This window comes from Plectropomus leopardus, chromosome 20, assembly GCF_026936395.1.
Source record: "Plectropomus leopardus strain MGB_pleo_1.0 chromosome 20, ASM2693639v1, whole genome shotgun sequence".
Taxonomy (NCBI): domain Eukaryota; kingdom Metazoa; phylum Chordata; class Actinopteri; order Perciformes; family Serranidae; genus Plectropomus; species Plectropomus leopardus.
The window spans coordinates 21,684,946-21,704,701 of NC_142195.1; the positions used below are offsets into that span (position 1 = coordinate 21,684,946).

Sequence of the window (19,756 nt, forward strand, 5' to 3'; positions counted from 1 at the left end):
ACCCACACTTACACACACACACACCCACACATACATACACACACACACACACACACACACACACAGAGGACAGATTCAGTCCTGTCACATGTGAAAGTTATCATCATTTAGCTCTGCTGTCAAAGTGCATTAGGTTGAACTGTATTCTTTACATTAGAGATACATACTGTAGATCTGTGCCTCTGCAGTCTGTTGGCTTTTTAAGATAATTTTGACAAAATCTAATAAAGAATATACAGTACTTCCTTTTCTATAAATCAGATTTTTGTTCTCATTGTATTAGCCAAAGGGGAAGTTAAAAAAAATCAATTAAAAAAAAAAGTAAAAGAAAATAAGAGAGGGGAGCTAGATGACAGAAAAAACAAAGAAAAGAAAGGGACAGAAAGCGAGACTAACATGGAGGGAGTGGCTTTTTGTCTTGAACACTATTACATAAAGAGGTGTAATGCATGTCACCCACCAAAGAAAGAGTTTGCCCCAGACTGCAGTTGGGATATATCAGTTTTATCTATTTGTGGTGCTTTGGAGGTCTGACTGTGTGATGGTGAATGAAGATGAATGGGGCCGCTGCCCTCTCCTCTGCCTCTATTGATTTCTATATCACCATGTCAATCCGTGGGCTGTCATATACACACACGCGCGTATCTGCTCTGATTTGTCAGGACACACACATATACTGGGGGCTTATGTCTCACAGCCAATAAAGTTCAGACAGAATGAACACTGCAATCACTAGATGAAACATGGAAGTCAGTGCGCTGCCCATTGTTTACAGTCGGATGAGCAACATGGGATGGGTTCAGACATTTTTTCGCTAATCCGTATGAACAGATATTTGCATTTTAATGTGAATAAATTAGAAAAACGCTAGTAAAAAGCAAAACCATTGTCAGACAATAGCTTATGGGTTCCTAGATTGCATTTCGTCCAATGCATTCCACTTCTTCTGCTCTCCAGACTCAGCTAACCTGCAAGCAACCAAAGCCCGCTCAAACATTCAATTCCACTCAGCCAACTAATGGAAGCCAGAACAGTTCTGACACCAAAAGTGTTGCCTAAAGACTCTGCATATACATGTATAAGCAGATATATAGAGATAACCGCAAGACGAACTATGTGTCCACTGTGTTGGATTATGAATTTAACCAAATTTCAATCATCTGCAAGTTGGAAGGAGAAACCAGTGGCTGTCTGAATAGGGAAAATGCCTCGGCCATTTTAAAAAGAAGTAGTGTGTCTAAGAAAAACTGTCAGTATTGGTTGTCTTGAACATGCTCCAAGTACATTCAATTGTTCCACTTCTTACAAGGTTTTGAAAAATGTGTAGAAACTTTTTTGCCCAAAGGCAACAACTTCTGATGAGCATTGCCAGCTGCCATTTAGCAGCACCGCTCTCTTTGGAGGACTGTGGTTCAGTTGGCATACAGCAGTTTCACCACTCATCATGTTCTGTCAGCTTTAGTTCTTATCATGCATCGTTCGTGGGCACTGTGCAAAAGGGGAGGGGGGTGGGGGGGTTAAAAAATGTCCATCTGGTGATTTGAGTGAGAGACTGATGACTTAATTTGAGGCTTTTTGACAAATGATTCACATAAGGAGGCAGCCTTTGAGAGTGTTGAGCCGAAATGATCATTGAGAGCTTGCTCAGCAGCAGTATGCATATTATACACTGTGCTGTAGCACGCTGTTTTCAATGGATTTCTTTTATGTAATTTTTTTTCCATCAGCTTTATACCACATCATCTATAGCATTGAATGTCTGATTTTTTATGATAGAACAGTGCATGATTTGACAGCCATTTAGAAGTCCTGGATGTCGCATATGCTGTCTAGCACAAAAAGTCAACACAGCATAATATTCAAAGCTTACTAGATGGCTAAAATTACAGATCTAAACAACTCCCAGTCCAAGGCTTATCAGTGGATCTAAAGGCAATATGTACATCAAAATTTATAAAAATGTGTTATGTCATAAAACCAGCCAAGCAAACACCTAATTTCTTTTTTACTTAATTTGCAGAGTTTAATAATGAGAAATAAATATCTAGAGCAATGACAGTGTGACAGTAGAACTGCACTATTATAGCCAAAATATGGAGATAACAAATATTTATTGATTTTTGGGACTTTTTTAATTGCATATAACTAAACAGATAACTGTTTTCACTCCCATGGTGTGCTTCATTGCTGCTAATGCACAAATCTTTGCAAAATAAGACTAAAAATAAGGGTCATCTTCAACTGAATGCGGTACATCCCTTAGCAGCAAAATATAAATTAAACTTAACCCAAAATGTGAGCTAACCAAAAATAAATAAACTATCACAGAATGCAACCAAATGAAAACAAAGTTCATATTAGGCAAACATCTTTGGACCTATGGAATGTGATTGCATTGGTTGTTTCAGTCTGTTGTTGATGGTTGGATGGATGGGTATTCATATATTTTTTTTACAGCAGTCATGGTACCTTGGCGCACTGTATAGCGTCGCTGTTATGGATGTCTGAGTTGACATTGAACAAAGACGTGGATTTAGTGAGGTGATGTTAGCAACCTTATTCTTCTTGGTCTTTGTGCATTCATTGTACTGCAAATTTCAATGTTTTTTCAGGTGGTTGAACAAGTTAGTTGTGTTGCTTTGCTTTGTCATATGCATCCTTTGCATATAATTTGTTTTCTCCTAACTCAGAAATACTAACAATATAAAACAAACAATGGATGATGATGATTGATGAACAGATGTTTTATTTTTTATTTTGCCCATCTGTGGGAGTAACATTCTCTAAAGTTGCTGCTGCTGTTGCAGATTGCACACATAGTAGCATGACAGCTATTAAAAAGTGGAGGCTGGCTGTTAGTTTAGAAACCCCTTGTTTGAAGCATGCATGTCTTATGTCAATACAGCAGTTGATCATGAACATGTAATTGTGGGAATAAGAAATTTTGATTGTGATAAATGTTTGCTAAATTGTGCATGTGATACTGTCAGCTCAACAGTACCTCAGGCAAAGTCATGGAGTAGTAACTACATGTTGAAGTGTCTCTAAGCAGTGGCCCTTAAGTCAGCCTCCAGTGTGCAAGTTGGTGTAGGAATGAGTGTGAGTGGGTTAATGTGAGACTTTGTGTAATGTGAGTGCTTCTAATGTTTACAGCATAAAGAAGCTACATAATTGCACTCCATTTACCATTATTTGCTACATAAATCACTGACAAAAAAAACTAAAATTCATCCTTACACACATGTATTATCTGTATCCATGTATCCAGGGTGGGTTCACATGAGGTTAAGGCCCATCATTTTTAAAATTTTTCTCACTTACTCTTTTTTTTTTTATTTACTCAAGAAACGTCTTTGTTCATATATCCATCCTCAAAATTAAAAACACCAAAATAACATATATTAGCAAAGAAAATTTTATAATCCATGACATGCTCATGTTTGACATTTCTGTTACGACAGCGTAAACTGGAGTTAATGTTAAGATACCTCCACTGATGTGAAACTGCTACATGCTTTTTAAGGGTGAAGGTCTAGTTCAGGATTTTTGGTGGCTGGGGGGGGGGTAGCTTCCTTTTACAGTAATTGCTGCGATGGCGATTGGGGCTTCAAAGAGAGAAATACTGTCTGAGAAATTACCCCTGGACCTGGTGTTTCTGCGTGTGTGTGTGTGTGGGGGGGGGGTCCTCGAAAGGGAGGAGTGTGCGGCGGTAAAAATGGGAGCTGTCAGTCATCCTAATGAGACCAACCTTCTCAGTGGGCACACATACACACACAGAGCGCCATCGGGCCAGTGGAAGTGCCATATAATTGGGTTTCCTTTCCAGGACAACAGACATGCTCACTGGATTAGATCTGACCACCGACGCCAATTCTCTCCATGTCTCCCTCTCTCTGCTTTTCCTCCTCTCTTTTGCTTTCTCCGACTGTCTTGTTTTTTGCATCTCTCTGTTTCTATCTTTTTTCTCAGCCTCTTCATTCTTCCCTTTTTCTCTGTCTGTCTGCTCTCTCTTTTATATATATATATTCTCTCTTTTCTTCCTTCCACTCTGTTTATGTCATTAATTACATCTCTGACCTACATGTACAGTGCTTTATCCCATAGCATATACATCTATAGATGGTATATATGACCAAATACACGAATATAGTCCCTCTGATGCAAGTTTTAATTAAAATATTTTATGTCATTTTATTGGACGTATTGGATCCCTATATGATGTGCCATTGGCAGTAATCGTAAGGGTCATCTTGAGTTCTTTCCTTATTTTTAATTTCCACAGCCTCACAGTAAATGTATATTTGCAGGAGATAAGATGAGATTAAACTTTATTGATCCCAGTGGGAAAGTTATTTGAGGTTTTTGCAACAGTAAACCCAAGTACAAGACAGAATAACGATTAAAGAAGGCACAAGAAAGATGGTTATGCTGGAGGAGGCATGAGGGGCCATGACACAAAAAAAGGAGAAAGAAAAGGAGAGAAGGGAAATAAAAAGGATGTGTGAAAAGTAAAAGGGTCACTTCTTTTTCTCACAGTTCCTTATGCAATCCCTGAGGAATGTTCACATCTCCTCTCTCTGCCCCTCGCATTGTCTGGATTTCTGTAGAGGCTCTCGGGGAGTGTGTGTGTGTGTGTGTGTGTGTGTGTGTGTGTGTGTGTCTGTATTGTGCCACTAAGCTCTGTGTGTGTGTGTGTGTGTGTGTGTGTGTGTGAGAGAGAGAGTAAATTTCTGAGCTCCTCTGAAACAATAATTTTATCATTCTTATTTTCATTGTTTTATAGGGGTTTGATATTCTTTCATAGTAGTATTTTTCCCAGTCACACTTGGATTTCATGCAGCTTTTCATATCATAATGTCACATTTCATAATGTCAATTTTTACTTCAAAATGTCACTTTCTATTTTAAAATGTCAGTTTTTATTCTATAATGTAACTTCTCCTGACAGTGCTGTTGTCACCACCCTTTTATCTCTCAGCCAACCAAATGCCCCCCTACCTCTTAAGCAAGAAAGTTCAATATCTGTTGCTAGATTTAGCCACAATTGAATGCCTAAAGTTTTTTACTTTCTGCAACTTTATGACATTACTGAGGTCTTCTGCTAAATCTGACGTAATGTTACACTTAGTAGATTTAATAAATGAGCAGTTACAAAAATATGTAAACTGAGTCGTTAACTTTAACTGGAACGCTACAGGCCGGGTGCCAGACATCTCTATGGCTGCTATCTCCAACACTCAACAGTTCACACTTCAGCTTTATAGATAAATAGCACTATGGGTAAATGGAAAAGTATGTTTTTTATAATATATTCATTAGATAGTTTAATAATGATAAGATAAGAATATTGATAAGATTCTTAGGTAGTGCTTTTGCTCTAGCTAAGAGGAGCTACTGTAGCTGGCTAAATTTGATAGCAGCAGTTGAGTCTTGAGCCAAGTAAAATGTTTATTCAGCACTCAAGATGAGTCTTAAAACTGCAGCCTCTGTGGTTTGTGTAATTTTTTTTCTTACTGTAAAGCTGTTGAACTTGGTTTAGAGAGGCATCAAAAATGAATTAGCATTTTCATGCATGTTTAAATGGTTAGAAAATCTAGGTGTGCTGCTTCTCATGTGGATTCCTGTAATAATGCCAGGCCGACATCTCTGTGTTCTTCTGTTCATCTTCAAACATTCATGCTCACGTATGCTGTTTACAATGAACACACATATGGTGTTTATGCATGAAATGAGGAGATTTCTCCGGTGTGAGGACATTTAGGGATCATTACCTTCAAAATAGACCATTTTGTGGTCATTTCAATTGGGCAGAATCTTTATTATTATCATTATCTATTATATCTTGGGGGTCAGTGAATGCAGTATATTTACACAGAGTCAATGGGACATGATTATGGTAAGATAAATATTTGGGTGTTAGAAGTGGCTGTGTGTGTGTGTGTGTGTGTGTGTGTGTGTGTGTGTGGGTGTGCTTTCCTTTGCGTATATGGATGAGTCACTGAGTCACACCCACAGAAATGCATGCACACAATTGCACAGTTGTACAAAAGTCAGGGGTTTTTTGTTTTTGAGGCTCTAAACTGCTTAGTGTACAATACATCAGTCTTACAGTCATGTATGGAGCATAAACACATAAACACACACACACACACACAAACACACACAGAGTGAAAGCAACAAGTAAATATACATCATTTCACCACCACTGCCACAACACACAGGCTCGGTCTTGCACTGTGAATGATCTGACGATGTTTTTTGGCAGCAGTCACGACAGCCTCTCCAAAATGCATCTCCTCCTCCCATCTATCTCCCCTCTTCCCTCCCGCATTGTCAGTGCCTCCCCCTCTCCCTCTGATATTAAGTGCTGCTCACACTTCTCACTGTTTAGCCACTTGGCAACACAGCAACACATCCATCTTTCTGGAAGTGTTTATCTGCAAGCTGTTTATTCTATTTCCACATATAAACATATATGTAGTTGACATACATGTATACACACACACACACACACACACACACACACACACACACACACCAGTTCCAGATAACCCTTTGCAAAAACAAATCAGCATGTACTGACATGAGTATTTTGCATTCATATCAAATGCAAACACACACGCATACAAAAAATAAGTCACATGCACAGATTTGCATGAACACACAGATTATAACAGATGCGCATGTGTTCCTGGACTTTTACAGGCTTTCACACCATAGACTTCAGTATGCAAACACACACATGAATACACACACATGCACATCAGAGTCAGGGAGGAATGCTGATAGAAGCTATGGTTGGATACGCTGGTTGGACTACATATAAACAGTGGAAGATTTAGCCTCAAAGGCTTGCACACACGCCTGTTAACACACACATGTACACATATATACTAAAGTATATCCACACACAGCACTCAGAAGGAACATGTAACTCGCGCACATGCTCAGATGACATTGTTATTGCATTCCACTAATGAAATTAAGCCTATAAATGTAGCGCTCGGTTAGGCAGATAAAGCTTGAACTTCCGTCTAAACAGAGGGAGAGGGGGCGAGAGACAAAGAGTCAGAGCAGATAGAGAGAAGGCAAAGTTTAAAACAGAGGGGTCAACTTTACAGAGCGGGTGAGCAATGAGAGACAGATTACAGGAAGACGGAGGAAGTGCGGACGCAGGGGATGTACGAGGGGGTTATTTGTCAGATCAACTCCAGATTTGCACATCCTGGAGAACTAAAGGGGAAAGTCCAATCGGGGGCTTGGTTACGGCTGGTGGTTGGCGAAAATTATATGGCAGTGTGAGGGGGTTTTAATCAAATCACAGACTCTCCTGAGTAGCCCTGGAGATATTAACTACAGTATGTTTAAAAGGGCAGTTTTATTACAAGTTATATCTTATTTTTGTAGTTTTATGTTTTGCATAGACTGCCCTTCAAAGGCAAACAACCTTAAGTCAGCAGAGTATAGAACTGAGAAATTTATCTATAAAGTGTCAAAATCATGAGCTTGAACTTGAACTTTGACCTTTATTTATAAGTTAAGGTGCTCTGTTTTTTTGCATTGTCTGCAAAATAATAAAAGTTATGCCAAGGCATTAACTTAAATTTGATATCGCTCTGATGACAGTATGTAATAATCTGTATGATAATCATAACTTACAATCCAATGATATATCATGAAACTATCCACTCAGTATACAATTAATAAGAATAAATTGTTCCATGTTCTTAACCATTATACTTTGATTATTTTGTCGTGGTACATTACCAACACACATCATTATGACCAAATTGGATAAATTAATGTTTGTATTGGATTTGGTTGTATTGTTAATATATTTCTTTATGTATATGTGTATGTATTCCTTGACTTTGTGTCAAAAAAAGAACAATTTATTGAGGTTTTCAAGAAGTGCTGCTGTCCTATTAAGATAAGGTGGCATCCAGTATCAAATGTCCACTTTTCCAAAATGTTTTGTTAGCATTGGTTACATGTGGTAAATCTATTGCTTTACATAACCACATTTCATTTTGTGGGTACATTATATATTGTCCAGACAAAACAATAAATACACTATTTGTTAAGTTAGAAGAATGTGTGTCTGTTGCACTGGCAGACTGCAGAAAGCAACAGGCATGTCACTGAATCATTTATTTCAGCTTCAGGAGTAGAGAAGGCAGCTCCCTCTGTCTCTCTATTTTCCCTTCAGTCTTTCAGACACAGGCCAAAGGCAAACAAACACACACACACTCACAACAGTAACCCTAAATTACAGAGAGGCAGCAAATCATTCTCTCATGCACTCCCGTGACTCAAACATTTAGTTCATTCTCCGTTGCGCTCTGCAAATTAAAGTGTGCACAAAAGGCTTTCAAATGTTGGCATGCATTACATTGTGTTATAAAATTATGTGGCATTGATGCCAAAGCTTTCTGAGATAATCATCAATTATGCCACTGGTATTTCGCAAGCGTGTCTGAGTGTTGGTATGTGTGGAGTGTGGAGGCTGCGGGGGCATCGAGGTTCAATCAATTCAACACTGAAATGTAAAACACCGCAAGGATAAAGCAACAGACTTGACCTATGCACAGAATAATGATGAAAGGTGTGTTGTAAATAAATGAGCACTGAATAAAAATTGTATACCATATGGCCAACTGAATCTACCCACTATAAAACTTTAAAAGGCTGGGCTAGGATTGCAAGCACATAATTTATAGGTAGACCAGTATATGGGAAGAAGGGTTTGACTTTCAGACTAAAATTACTTCAGACCTATAACAGCCTTTGTAGCTGAGAATTTTCATAACTCCTCATGTCTGAACATTACATATTCCTGGAGCCATATCGCCCATTTAGAAATTGTGTATACTGAATTGTAGTAATAGGTATATTGCTGAAATGTGCTGTTCCTTGATTCAAACTGACCACATGCTCTCTTCTATTGGCTGTTTAGGTGGAGCTCTCTGACAGTACCTCTCACATCATCACTGATGCCTATGCTGGGAAGGAATACATCATCCAGGTATCATCTCCTCTCCTGCCATTCTATCTAACTGATCATTTAAGACCTAATACAATCAACATCTAATTATATGTTCTGCACAAGTAGCACAGGAGTTTTGTCTTACTGTAGTGAAACAGAAATGCAGCACTGTCATTTGGCAGCGAAGCCATTGCGATGTTCATTACAACTTAATTAATATTTGTTGTCTTACATTCGCCACACAGTTTTAAGTCAGCCTGCTTACCGAAGCAGCTCCAGTCTCCCTTATTGCCATCTACGGCAGCTCTCAATGTTGATAGGCCATGACTCAGGATGTGTAACCAATTAGATAATACCGTGGACAGGACATTAAGGTAGGCCACTGCACACAGATGGGTTGCATCAAAGCCAAAGTACCATATTTTTTTAATGAATTTGTTATATTGGCTCAAAAAAATCGGGGAATGATCTCATCATCACAATAGCATCACTTGGATTCAACTTGTAGTGATGTGGTTATCGTCACAACCTTATAATCAAGAATAATTATTTCCTCCAAGGATGCAGATTCAGCCTCGATAGTCAGATAGATAGATAGATAGATAGATAGATAGATAGATAGACAAATACCTACACACATGCATACATACATACATATTATACTGTATACTAATATTAGTCTCTTATCGACTTATTCTGCAGATTGATTTTAGTCTTTGCTTTTTGCTTTCCATCCTGGACAGCATGTTCTTCACCCTCATTTTATTTGCTTTTCAAATTATGTTGGAGCTCATTAATGCATGCTTCTGATTCATTAATTACTTTTTACCTTCCTTATGTTCAACAGGTGGCTGCCAAGGACACAGAGATTGGAACATGGAGTGACTGGAGTGTTGCCGTCCATGCTACACCCTGGATTGAAGATCCTCTGCCGATCACTTCCACAACTGAAGTGGACTTTTCTACCGGTAGGTGACAGCCCCACTTAAAGACTGTATATTTACCTTAGGGTCGCTTTCAGAGTGGGGGACTTCAGTCAGCTACGTTCAAAGTTCAAGTTCAAAATATATGCAAAGGAAGTTTTTAGTGTTAGGACTGTACTGTTTGAGCTGAACATTCAATTTTTTGAAGACTATCCAATCCACACCTTCAAGATTGAAACTTTTCACTTGTGTTGAGCTTTCTCTGATTTAGGTTTTGCAACAATGTCATGAATGTACATGAATGTCTACAGCCAAATTTCAAGTAAATTCATCCAGTAGGTGTTGAGACATTTCACACTAAACTACAAATGGCAGCCTAAAGGCTACAATAGAGACAAAGTCAAAAGATTATCAAATCATTTGGATCGACATATCCTCATACAGTGGTTCGTTTTGATATTTAACAAATAAGCACCCCATGAGAAACATAGCATACTTAATGTTATGTTACATGCATAATATCAAGTTACGTAGGTTAGGTTTAGAGAGGAGAAACACGGTGACAACATACCGTAAAATAACTTAAAAGTTTACCTGGTTTTACATGGTTTGGAACTCTGGTGTCCTGGGGGAAAGTCCTGTGTTATTTGACAAATCCACTACCCCAACCTTTCTCATTATATGGACTTTCGATCTTTATGCTACTTTCCTCTTTACTTACATGAGTGAATTGGTTACATGATCCCAGCCTTCCAGATTATAGGGGGTTATACACAAATTACTACCTCATAATTACATGGGCTGTATACTAATTGTGGTGCATCACTTGTCAAAGGCATATGCATGAGAACAGTCATTTAGGATACATGGTCAAGGGACCAAAATCATATACCAAATCATCTAGTAGACACTAAGAAATGTCTCTGGACAAGTGAAGTCTTTGACCTGCCGGTGGCCTTTGAAAAGAATTATTAATCAAAGTCAGTAGGACTCATCCTTTGAGTGCCATAAATGTTCTTAATGGCAATCTATCCAATAGTTGTTGATATACTTAACTCAGGAAGAAGTGGTGGACCGCTGCTGTGGCTGAAAGGTTCACCTTAGTATAACGTTAAGAAAAAAGGTACGCAAAAAGGCTAAATGCAAATCTAACAGAAGCCTGTAGGTATTGAGAAGGCTTGTCCTGAATAATTAATGATACACTTGTTAATTCCCCAAGTATGCACACTGACCAGTTCAGAGAGAGAAAGATAGAGATACCAAGGGCATATACTTAGTATGACTGTGTCTTTTATAGGGTTTCTATAAAGCTGTTTGGTTTTTATCGGACTTGTAGTCATTCAGGTGAAGAAATCATTATGATGATAATATAGTATTCCTATAATGTTTTTTTTTAAAAAAAAAAAAAAACATTGTTCTTTGTGCCCACGGCTGTCACACAGTAAATTTCCTGAACCAGTTAGGTATGAAATTAAGTTTGGTTAATAACTTTCTTTATCATTAAATTGAGTACACTATAAGCATTTGATGGCCTTGAACTTTTATCGCAGTTTAAGCTACAAGATCCAGCAGCCTCCAGACAAATCGACACACATCAACCTGAGCGCCTGAACACACCCTCAGGGAAACATTGTGCCATCTTTGCAAAAAATGCTCACGTCCCTCCTACAGCCTCAGATCGGCTCACTCACAGTATAACTGCGCTACACTTTCTAGGTTTTATTTATGCATGAGATGTTATCTTTTACCATTAAATTTATTACAGATGATTATATTGTGTGTGTTCACACACACACACACACCGACACCGGCACACACACACATGCACATACTCATACACACAAGGACAAAAACTATCTCTAGGAATTATCTAGTTGGCACCCTTTCAGCATGTGGCAGAGATCAAGGATGGCTCTCTTGTCAAATCGAAATCTCTCAACGCACTGATGATCCCCGAACAACAAGACATCCAATCCAGGTCTGAACACTCTTTTGTACTCATCTCTCTGACTGCGCTGGAATAGCAAAGTACAAATGGAAGGACACATTTTGAATGAATAAACACAGAATACAGGTGGACGGGTTTTAATGTGCACCGCTACAGCTTTATTGCAATACTAAGATGATCTCGCAAATGTAGGGTGTGTTTATCTATGCCATCTCCATTTTTTTCTCAGGCTAGGGAATACTAATTTTATATTCAAAACAGAATTTCAAGAAGCCTCTGTGGAATATTATATATGAAGGTGTTTTTTGTGGGCTTACAAGCTTCAAGTGGTTGAAACTTTCAGGTCTATGTCACCTTTTTATAGTTTAATTTAACCTTTAAACACACCCTTAGGTGATGTTTATAGTGCAGTGATCACACCCAAAGGACATTTCCACTGTACCTCATCGCAACAAGCCAAGACTTTCAACCACTGGAAGTTGGCAAGGATATGATGTCAAATACAGTGTCAAATACTGACATGAGCAGTTCTAGGATGAACATGTCCGACACTGAACCTTTACTTTTCTATAGATTAATGTGTGGTTATGTGTTATCACAAAAATTACGTGGTTACGGTTAGGAAAAGATCATATTTTGGCATAAACCACTAACATTTGGTGGTACAATTGCTGCTGGAAACGCATCAATATGTCTCTGAAAAACACGTTTGGTGGCAAAAGTGCTGCTGTAAAAACAGAGACAGGTAACGAAAAAACACCCACGTTAGGTGTCACAAATAAAACATATGAAACATATGAATTTAGCATGCCCATAGCTTGCAGAACAATGCCAACATTTTCTTCTAGCAACAGCACAGTCCAAAAATATAGCCCTCTTTGCCAGAGATTTTTATTTTTAATAATACTAATAATAGCCTTATTCTAATATTAGGTCTCTATGAAAGTCTAAAATGTGACTTATAACATTGTACTCTTATGTAGCATCCATTTCTATTGTCATTGGAAAGCATTGTGGTTGAACAACTCCTGACTTCGCTGTGCAGCCCCCAATCCTGAATCCCAACCTTGTCAACATATTGATAAAATCACTTTAGTAAACAATAACAACTATCAACCATCAATTTATCAAGCATGCAAATATGAGGCAAAGAAGGGAAGAGCTACCTTACATTTAAGACAATATGAACCCAATTTAAAATCTTTCTAAGACAAACTTTTGTCTACCAGTCTTTTTCTCATCTCGCTGCCCATCTGTTGATGTTTCTCAACAGTTTAACAGTCCAACAGTGACTCCTGTTGGTCATGAGCAGCACTGCTCATCTCTCAGTCAACACTAAATGTGCTCTCGCATGCCTAGAAACATAATCACATGCTAAACAGCACACAGAGTACATGCAGCATGCTCTCACAATCTCTCACAGACACAGTGCACACATACACACTACATCCCCCTGATAACATGCAGTGTGCACACACTCACACACTCACACACAAACACTGACTCAGTACACAGTGTATTATTCTTGTTCTCTGGGAAAGAACTGGAGGTTATTGGGATTCTCCTCATGCCTCAGCTCGATCCAGCTGCTGCTTCTGCTGCTTCCCTTCGCTCTCTCCTTGTCCTGTTCTCTCTTTCACTCTTTTTTTCTCTCTTAAGTCTCGCTTTCTCAGTCTTTTTCTTTCTCTGTTCCTCTCACTTCTCTGTCTATTGATCAGACTCTTTCTCTTGCTCTTACCTTTCATCTCCTCACCTTTCGAACCAATCTCTTCTTGTGGCCTTTTGCCAACGTCTTTACAGATGTTACTAGCTGGACGACTGATTACATCTGTTGTGGCCGAGTGCAGCTACAACTGCTTTGTTAATATCAATAAAGTGACTTCAGGGTGGGTTGCTGTTCCCATTGACGGATACGACATTTGCCCATGTTTTTATACAAACTATGGCAAAAAGAGTTTGTATGCTTTGCCAAGCTGTAACATTTGGCATACTCAAGGATTTCATAACCACTACATCATTTGTTTAAGTCCAAACAGGAGTCCTATTTTGCAGAAAGTGTAAATTTAAAGTAATTATTTAATTTGCATTATTGGAACAGTTGTACATGTAGCAGAATCACATCAGTATTTCCTGTCTGTGAATACGCCAATAAAGACAGAGTTCGGCCAGAGCCGTCTTCTTTTTCAGCTGACCAGCTTGTTAACATCTATACACTGACCAATATTTTCTGGCTGCTCAGTCGAATAGGAAATGAACAGACTTTCTGAGACTTATTGATTGTGTAGCTCCCACTCTAAACACACAGTTACACTTTCTCCATTTCCTCTCTGTCCTTCTCCTGTCTTGCCTCTGCCACATTTCCTCTCCCCCCTTTTTTTATTTGTTTCTGTTTTCCTCTCTTCATGCATCAGCAATAACAGGTAGCCCATACCTTATTGAGAGTTTTACTTATGTGCCTGTCTTGTTTCCTTGCATCTCACATCAAAAGGATATCTCAGTGACAGACAGACGACATTTTAGAAATCCCATCTCTGGTGATTGGACCATCGCTTAGCAACCGCATTCCAGGAAGTGAAAAACAGATACAGCTGAGGCCTTAAAAAGTTGCAGCCATCCTTCATGTTGCAACCATCGAAGATTTAAGTTTCTGCCTCGCCCACTCTGTGAGACAGAAACTAGACACTGTCTAGCACCAAACAGACAACACTAGATATCACTTCTTATATCCTTCATGTCTGGATCTATTTATACATTTTTAGTTTCTGCTCAACAAGCAGAAACCACCACAGCTAAATGTTCAAGCAAATACTGAGGTGCCTTCAGTTCCCCTTTTGCTGCATGCTGGCTCCAATTCACAGGAAAATCACTGCTTATTATATCCTTAAGTTGGCGTAGTATTCAAAAGGGAGGTGTTATTTAAGTCTTTTAGAGTTCTAGAAGTAAAAATCCTCAGTTTCTTTAAAAACAGTGTTAGGTGAAATAGTTGGAGCACTTCCAAGGTTTGGATGGCACAAAATAGGCCCAGCAGTATAAACATTTAGTATCCGAGTTAGAAAATATTTTTCAATTTAAGGAAAGCCAAAGGTACAAGCCTGAATATAAACAATGTGAGCTGAGAGTTTAACTACAACTCCTGAGGTGCATTTTGATCCAAAACATCCAAGTACTGATCCTAACATCCAGGTGTTTGCACTGCTGAGGGCGAGCGAAAGCTGAAGTTCAGCCGTAATAGAAACCTGCAGATCACTTTTGGAGTGTATGAATAAAGCATCTCTGGCTCTGTGTTTCCTTTTCTGCAAAGAAAATAGGAATACTATATTATCATCATAATGATTTCTTCACCTGAACGACTACAAGTCTGATAAAAAACCAACCAGTACCAATCTTGATGGCCATTTCTGACTGGCTTTTTCTTCATGGCTATGAGTTATTCGCCACATGAAACTAGCCTAAAGAAGATATGCTTTTTCTAAAAGTTTCAAAAGTAGTTGAGATGACACAGATAACACATATGGCCATAAGTAAGTTAACCTTAAGTGTTGTTTATCAGGAAGACTTTTGTGCTTCTATACTGTGGATATCATTAAGAGGAAACATTGGAGTGGGAACATTGGCTCCTCCTGTTTATCGACTCTGTTGAGGTGTTTCCATTGACCGATAATGATGGTAACAAGCAGAACATTTTCTCACAGAAATAGAGCATTTTTTGCCTCATTTGACATGGGGATTCTCTGACATGAATGAACAGAGCCCCACCTCCATCCTGTAACCAGTTGTTTAATACATCCATGGTGGAGATGCATTCTGAAGCCAGGTGTAAACAGACTCTGAGACATCAACATTATTAGTGTAAACAGGCAAGGTAGTTAAAGTTTAAGTAACTCAGAAAAATTAAATCTCATTAACTTGTGCATTCTCTATCCATCCTTTTTGTTTTTTTTGTTATTTTCAGATACCCCCTTCTCTCTCCACTCTGCCTGCCTGCTCTCTTCTTTCCCTTCTCCTTTGCCAAATTTTCTTTCCCCACTGTTGTTTATCAATCTCCCCTCTCCCTCACATCATTGTCTTGTCTCCCTGTCTCCAACTACCTTGTTACATCAGCCTACACCCCATAACTGTCTCTCCTCGTTGCCATCACATTATGTCTGCATAATTTTTATTTCCTCCACCATTCCAAAGCAAAATGTTTTGCTGCAGGCTGGCTAGCATTGCACTGAGCTGCTGAACATGTTAAATGTGTCCTAGTTCTCTCTCTCTCTCTCTCTCTCTCTCTCTCTCTCTCTCTCTCTCTCTCTCTCTCTCTCTCTCTCTCTCTCTCTCTGTCTCTCGCTCTCTCTCTCTCTGGCTATTTCACACCTGGCTGCCTCTCTCCGACTCCCAACACAGTACTACACAACAGTCATTAATTGGAAGGAGAGGGAAATCATATTCTCTCTCCAGCAACAAAAATGCTTTGGGTTCCAGACTGAGCTGCAAACAGTGTGCATGAGTTAATATCTCCTGTGCTGCCTGCAGCTATAGCGACAACAGCCCATTTTATAAAACATTAAACTCTGATATTTTTATTTGTCAAGCTATGTAAAACCAAACTGAAGTACTGAAAATAGTTAAAGCACATAGTCTCTTTAAGCATATTTATGTTCGTTACAAGCTTTTAAGTACCAGCCCTATACACTTGAGTAAAGCCGTATTGGCTAGAAATGAAGAGACACAGTATTTTTTATTTTTGTTTGTTTCTTTAAATTTTTGTGTTCGTTATAATTTTTCTTATTCTTTTGCTGTTGTTTGTATTTTTAAAGTTATTTTTATGTATTGTTTATTTATTTATTCATACATTTATATGTTTATTCATTTGTGTGATTAATAATTGCTCTCAATTCTCAAATCATGTGAGGTCTGCAGGAAATGTCAGTGCAGTCAAATGCAAACATAATAAACAAACAATCAAAGTGCTTAAGTGCTCAATTTTGTGACTTACAAGGGACTTGGGTTGGTCTACAGCTCCGGTTACGTGCTGTAAAATAAAAATGTACAGCATTCTATGGATATATTTTCAAAGTGTGTATTAGACCATTTCTTATCAGCAGTATATTAAGTGCGGCAATGCACATTTCCACAATTTTTTTTAAAAACATCATTCACCTCCTATATTCACTGTCTTCTCTACCTCAGGGTTTTTACCTTACACTCCGTCTCTCTCCCTCTCTCCTGCATTTCCGTCCATATTTTATCCGTCTATCTTTTTCACTCTGTCTCTGTCTCTTTTTCCGTTTCCCTGCGGCTTCAGTATGAGATTTTTTTTTGTCCAGTCCACTTCATAACTGCCTTGACAAGTCCCATATTGATTGTGTTGCAGATTAGAATTGATTCCACTCTGCACTGTATTTTCCTTTCTGTTTGGTTCTTCCTGGTATGATGAGTACTTTTCAGTGTCCATTCATCAGCATGATGTCTTGAATGTTTCGAGGGGGGACAAAAACAAAAGAAAATTCTTGTGTAACACTGTATGACAAAAAAATTATTTTGAGGTTTATTGTGTTTCATGTTTTTTTTTTGTTTGTTTTGGGTTTTTTTTCTTTTCAGAGACCAAGACCTCCCCCATACCATCCTCCAACGCACCACAAAAGGCTGAACCCCCAGTGGGCAGAGCTGCCAGGCTCCTCACACTTTTCTCCCCTTTGCTGTTAGGAATGCTGCTGCTGTTCATGTGGTAAGCAAACACACACACACACACACACACACACACACACACACACACACACACACACATTCACACACATCTCTTGTAATGAGTCTACAGCCCCTCATCTTCAAATTGATTATGAACTCAGTCATTCAGTCACATATTGGCAAGTTGGTGCATGTCTATTGATGTCGAGAGCATGTTTAATAGAACAAAAGCAACAACGATTGGCTGAGTTTGTTTTATGACCCAGCAGGGTGTTTTTCTTCATATTTTTCTGCAGATCCCCAGAAGGGATAGAGGTAAAAATCCAATTCAAAGCTGTCCCATTTCATTAATTTTACAGGTTTTACTCTATAAATCATGCTGTAATAGCACATCTCCTGTCGAAGATGTAGATGTTGAGCAATGAATGAAACAGTGAATGTCAACGATCACAACAAAGCTCTCTATAAAGGTGTGCAAACAAGAAATGGTTTTTGCACCCCATTTAATGAAAAGAGGAACACTGATAAACAGGACCCGTATAATAACACTTTAACCAAATGACATTAAACATGGCTGCATCCCCAACTGAACACCTGCTGCTCATTTTAACCACTGGAGGATGAAGCGAGCCAGGTTTAGTTGGATGAATATGCTAAAAACACATTTAATGCCAATTTCTCTACCATACCCTGTACCACAGAGAGTCCAACTGGGAATCTGCTATGTGCTTTTTACACACAGTGGTATCTCTTCAGATCATGATTTGTTTTTGTAATACAATCCAATGCTAGTTTATATTTCTACTCCACTGCAGTTCAGAAAGAAATATTCTTCTTTTCTGTCAGCTATAGGTAACATCTGCTTTACAGAGGGTAAACTAAGTACTGAAAACTAGGCAAACTAAGGGTAACTTTGGTATTTTGCAACCTGACCTTACTTTCCCATGTTTTTGTGTCTAGATCACTAAAAGGAACAGGAACAGTTGTTGAAATTGGTCCAGTATTGCCCAAGAGTGCTGCAACCATTAGCAGTGAAAAAGGTTGCAGTGTAATCACTAGGGACGTTTGAGTACACCATCAATTTACATCCACTTAAAATGCTTGCTTTTGTCACTGACAGGCTCAGATTGGTATTGAAAGTGTCTGACAACATTATGAAAAGGATCCCAGAGGCTGACCATTTTGTTAAAGAGTAAGATCTTTTTTGTTTAACCAGAAACAACCTTGAAAACACTATTGGCAAACCCACCAGACTCCATTTAAATAAACTAATTTTAGCGTGGATAAAGGCAGCAGAGTAAATTAAGGGTTTATTTCCAGTTGGTGATTGTTGGAACAGTGAAAAGATGAACTACAAGGGTTTTTGTTTGTTAAGTTGTTTTTTTTTTCTGTGGTTCTTATATTGACGTGTTTTATGATAATAAAATGACTGTTTGAATAGAGTCTGGTTGGTGTAGCAATTTTGGTGCTGTTTCTGGTAAAACACAAAGGATCTTACTCTTTGTAGTGATCATTTTCTTAAAGCAACATCATGCATCTCTTAGTTGATTGTGTCATGAAAAGTCATGAAATACCAACATTTTGGGTCGGCGCTTTGGTCCCATCATCAGCTAAACATGTCACTATTTGATGAACTAGGAATGAAGCTTAAGAATCAACAAAAGGTTGCATGACATTGCTTGTTGCATGTTGTCAGGCATAATCTGAGCCTGTCAATAGACAAAGACAAGCAGTTTTACTGGATGTACATTTCGCACAATTGCCCCTTAATGTTACATTGCAGCCTGTTTTGCTGCTGTTGGCCACAGTGCTGTCGCTCAATACTGGACTAATCTAAAACATGAGAAAATAGGTTGCCGGTTGAAAAATACCAGTTACCTTTAAAGATTAAAGCTGTGGCTCCAGCACAAAGACCTATCCCCTGAAAACATCTTATTTGGTTTAATTTAAGTAAATGCCACCCAGAGAGGTCAAATGTTACAAAAAGCCAAAATTAGAGAAAAGTTTTTGTAACAGGAATTTGTTTTTTCCTCTTGACCTGCTGGATTTATCTTATGACCCTTTAAGAAGGCTTCAACCCAAGGAGGGGAATCGATACTTTGACTTAAGATACAAACATATACAACCAGCAAAGGTACTAACTAATAAAAGGCTTGTCACAACTGATTTGCCTAATACAAGATCCACAAATAGACCCATTCATTTGTGTGATGAGCTGCAGCTAATGAT

The 19,756-nt window shown here is 38.6% G+C and overlaps 1 protein-coding gene across 4 annotated transcripts in view; it reads left to right on the plus strand.

The window, feature by feature from the left end:
- cntfr (ciliary neurotrophic factor receptor) overlaps nucleotides 1–19,756 on the plus strand; it is a 266,284-nt gene that overhangs the window by 244,856 nt on the left and 1,672 nt on the right. For all 4 annotated transcript variants that reach the window (XM_088071261.1, XM_088071260.1, XM_042510003.2 and 1 more), the window contains 3 exons: nucleotides 8,957–9,025; nucleotides 9,834–9,954; nucleotides 17,441–17,567. In XM_088071261.1, coding sequence (XP_087927387.1) covers nucleotides 8,957–9,025; nucleotides 9,834–9,954; nucleotides 17,441–17,567 — 317 coding nt within the window. The remainder of the gene's footprint in view (nucleotides 1–8,956; nucleotides 9,026–9,833; nucleotides 9,955–17,440; nucleotides 17,568–19,756) is intronic.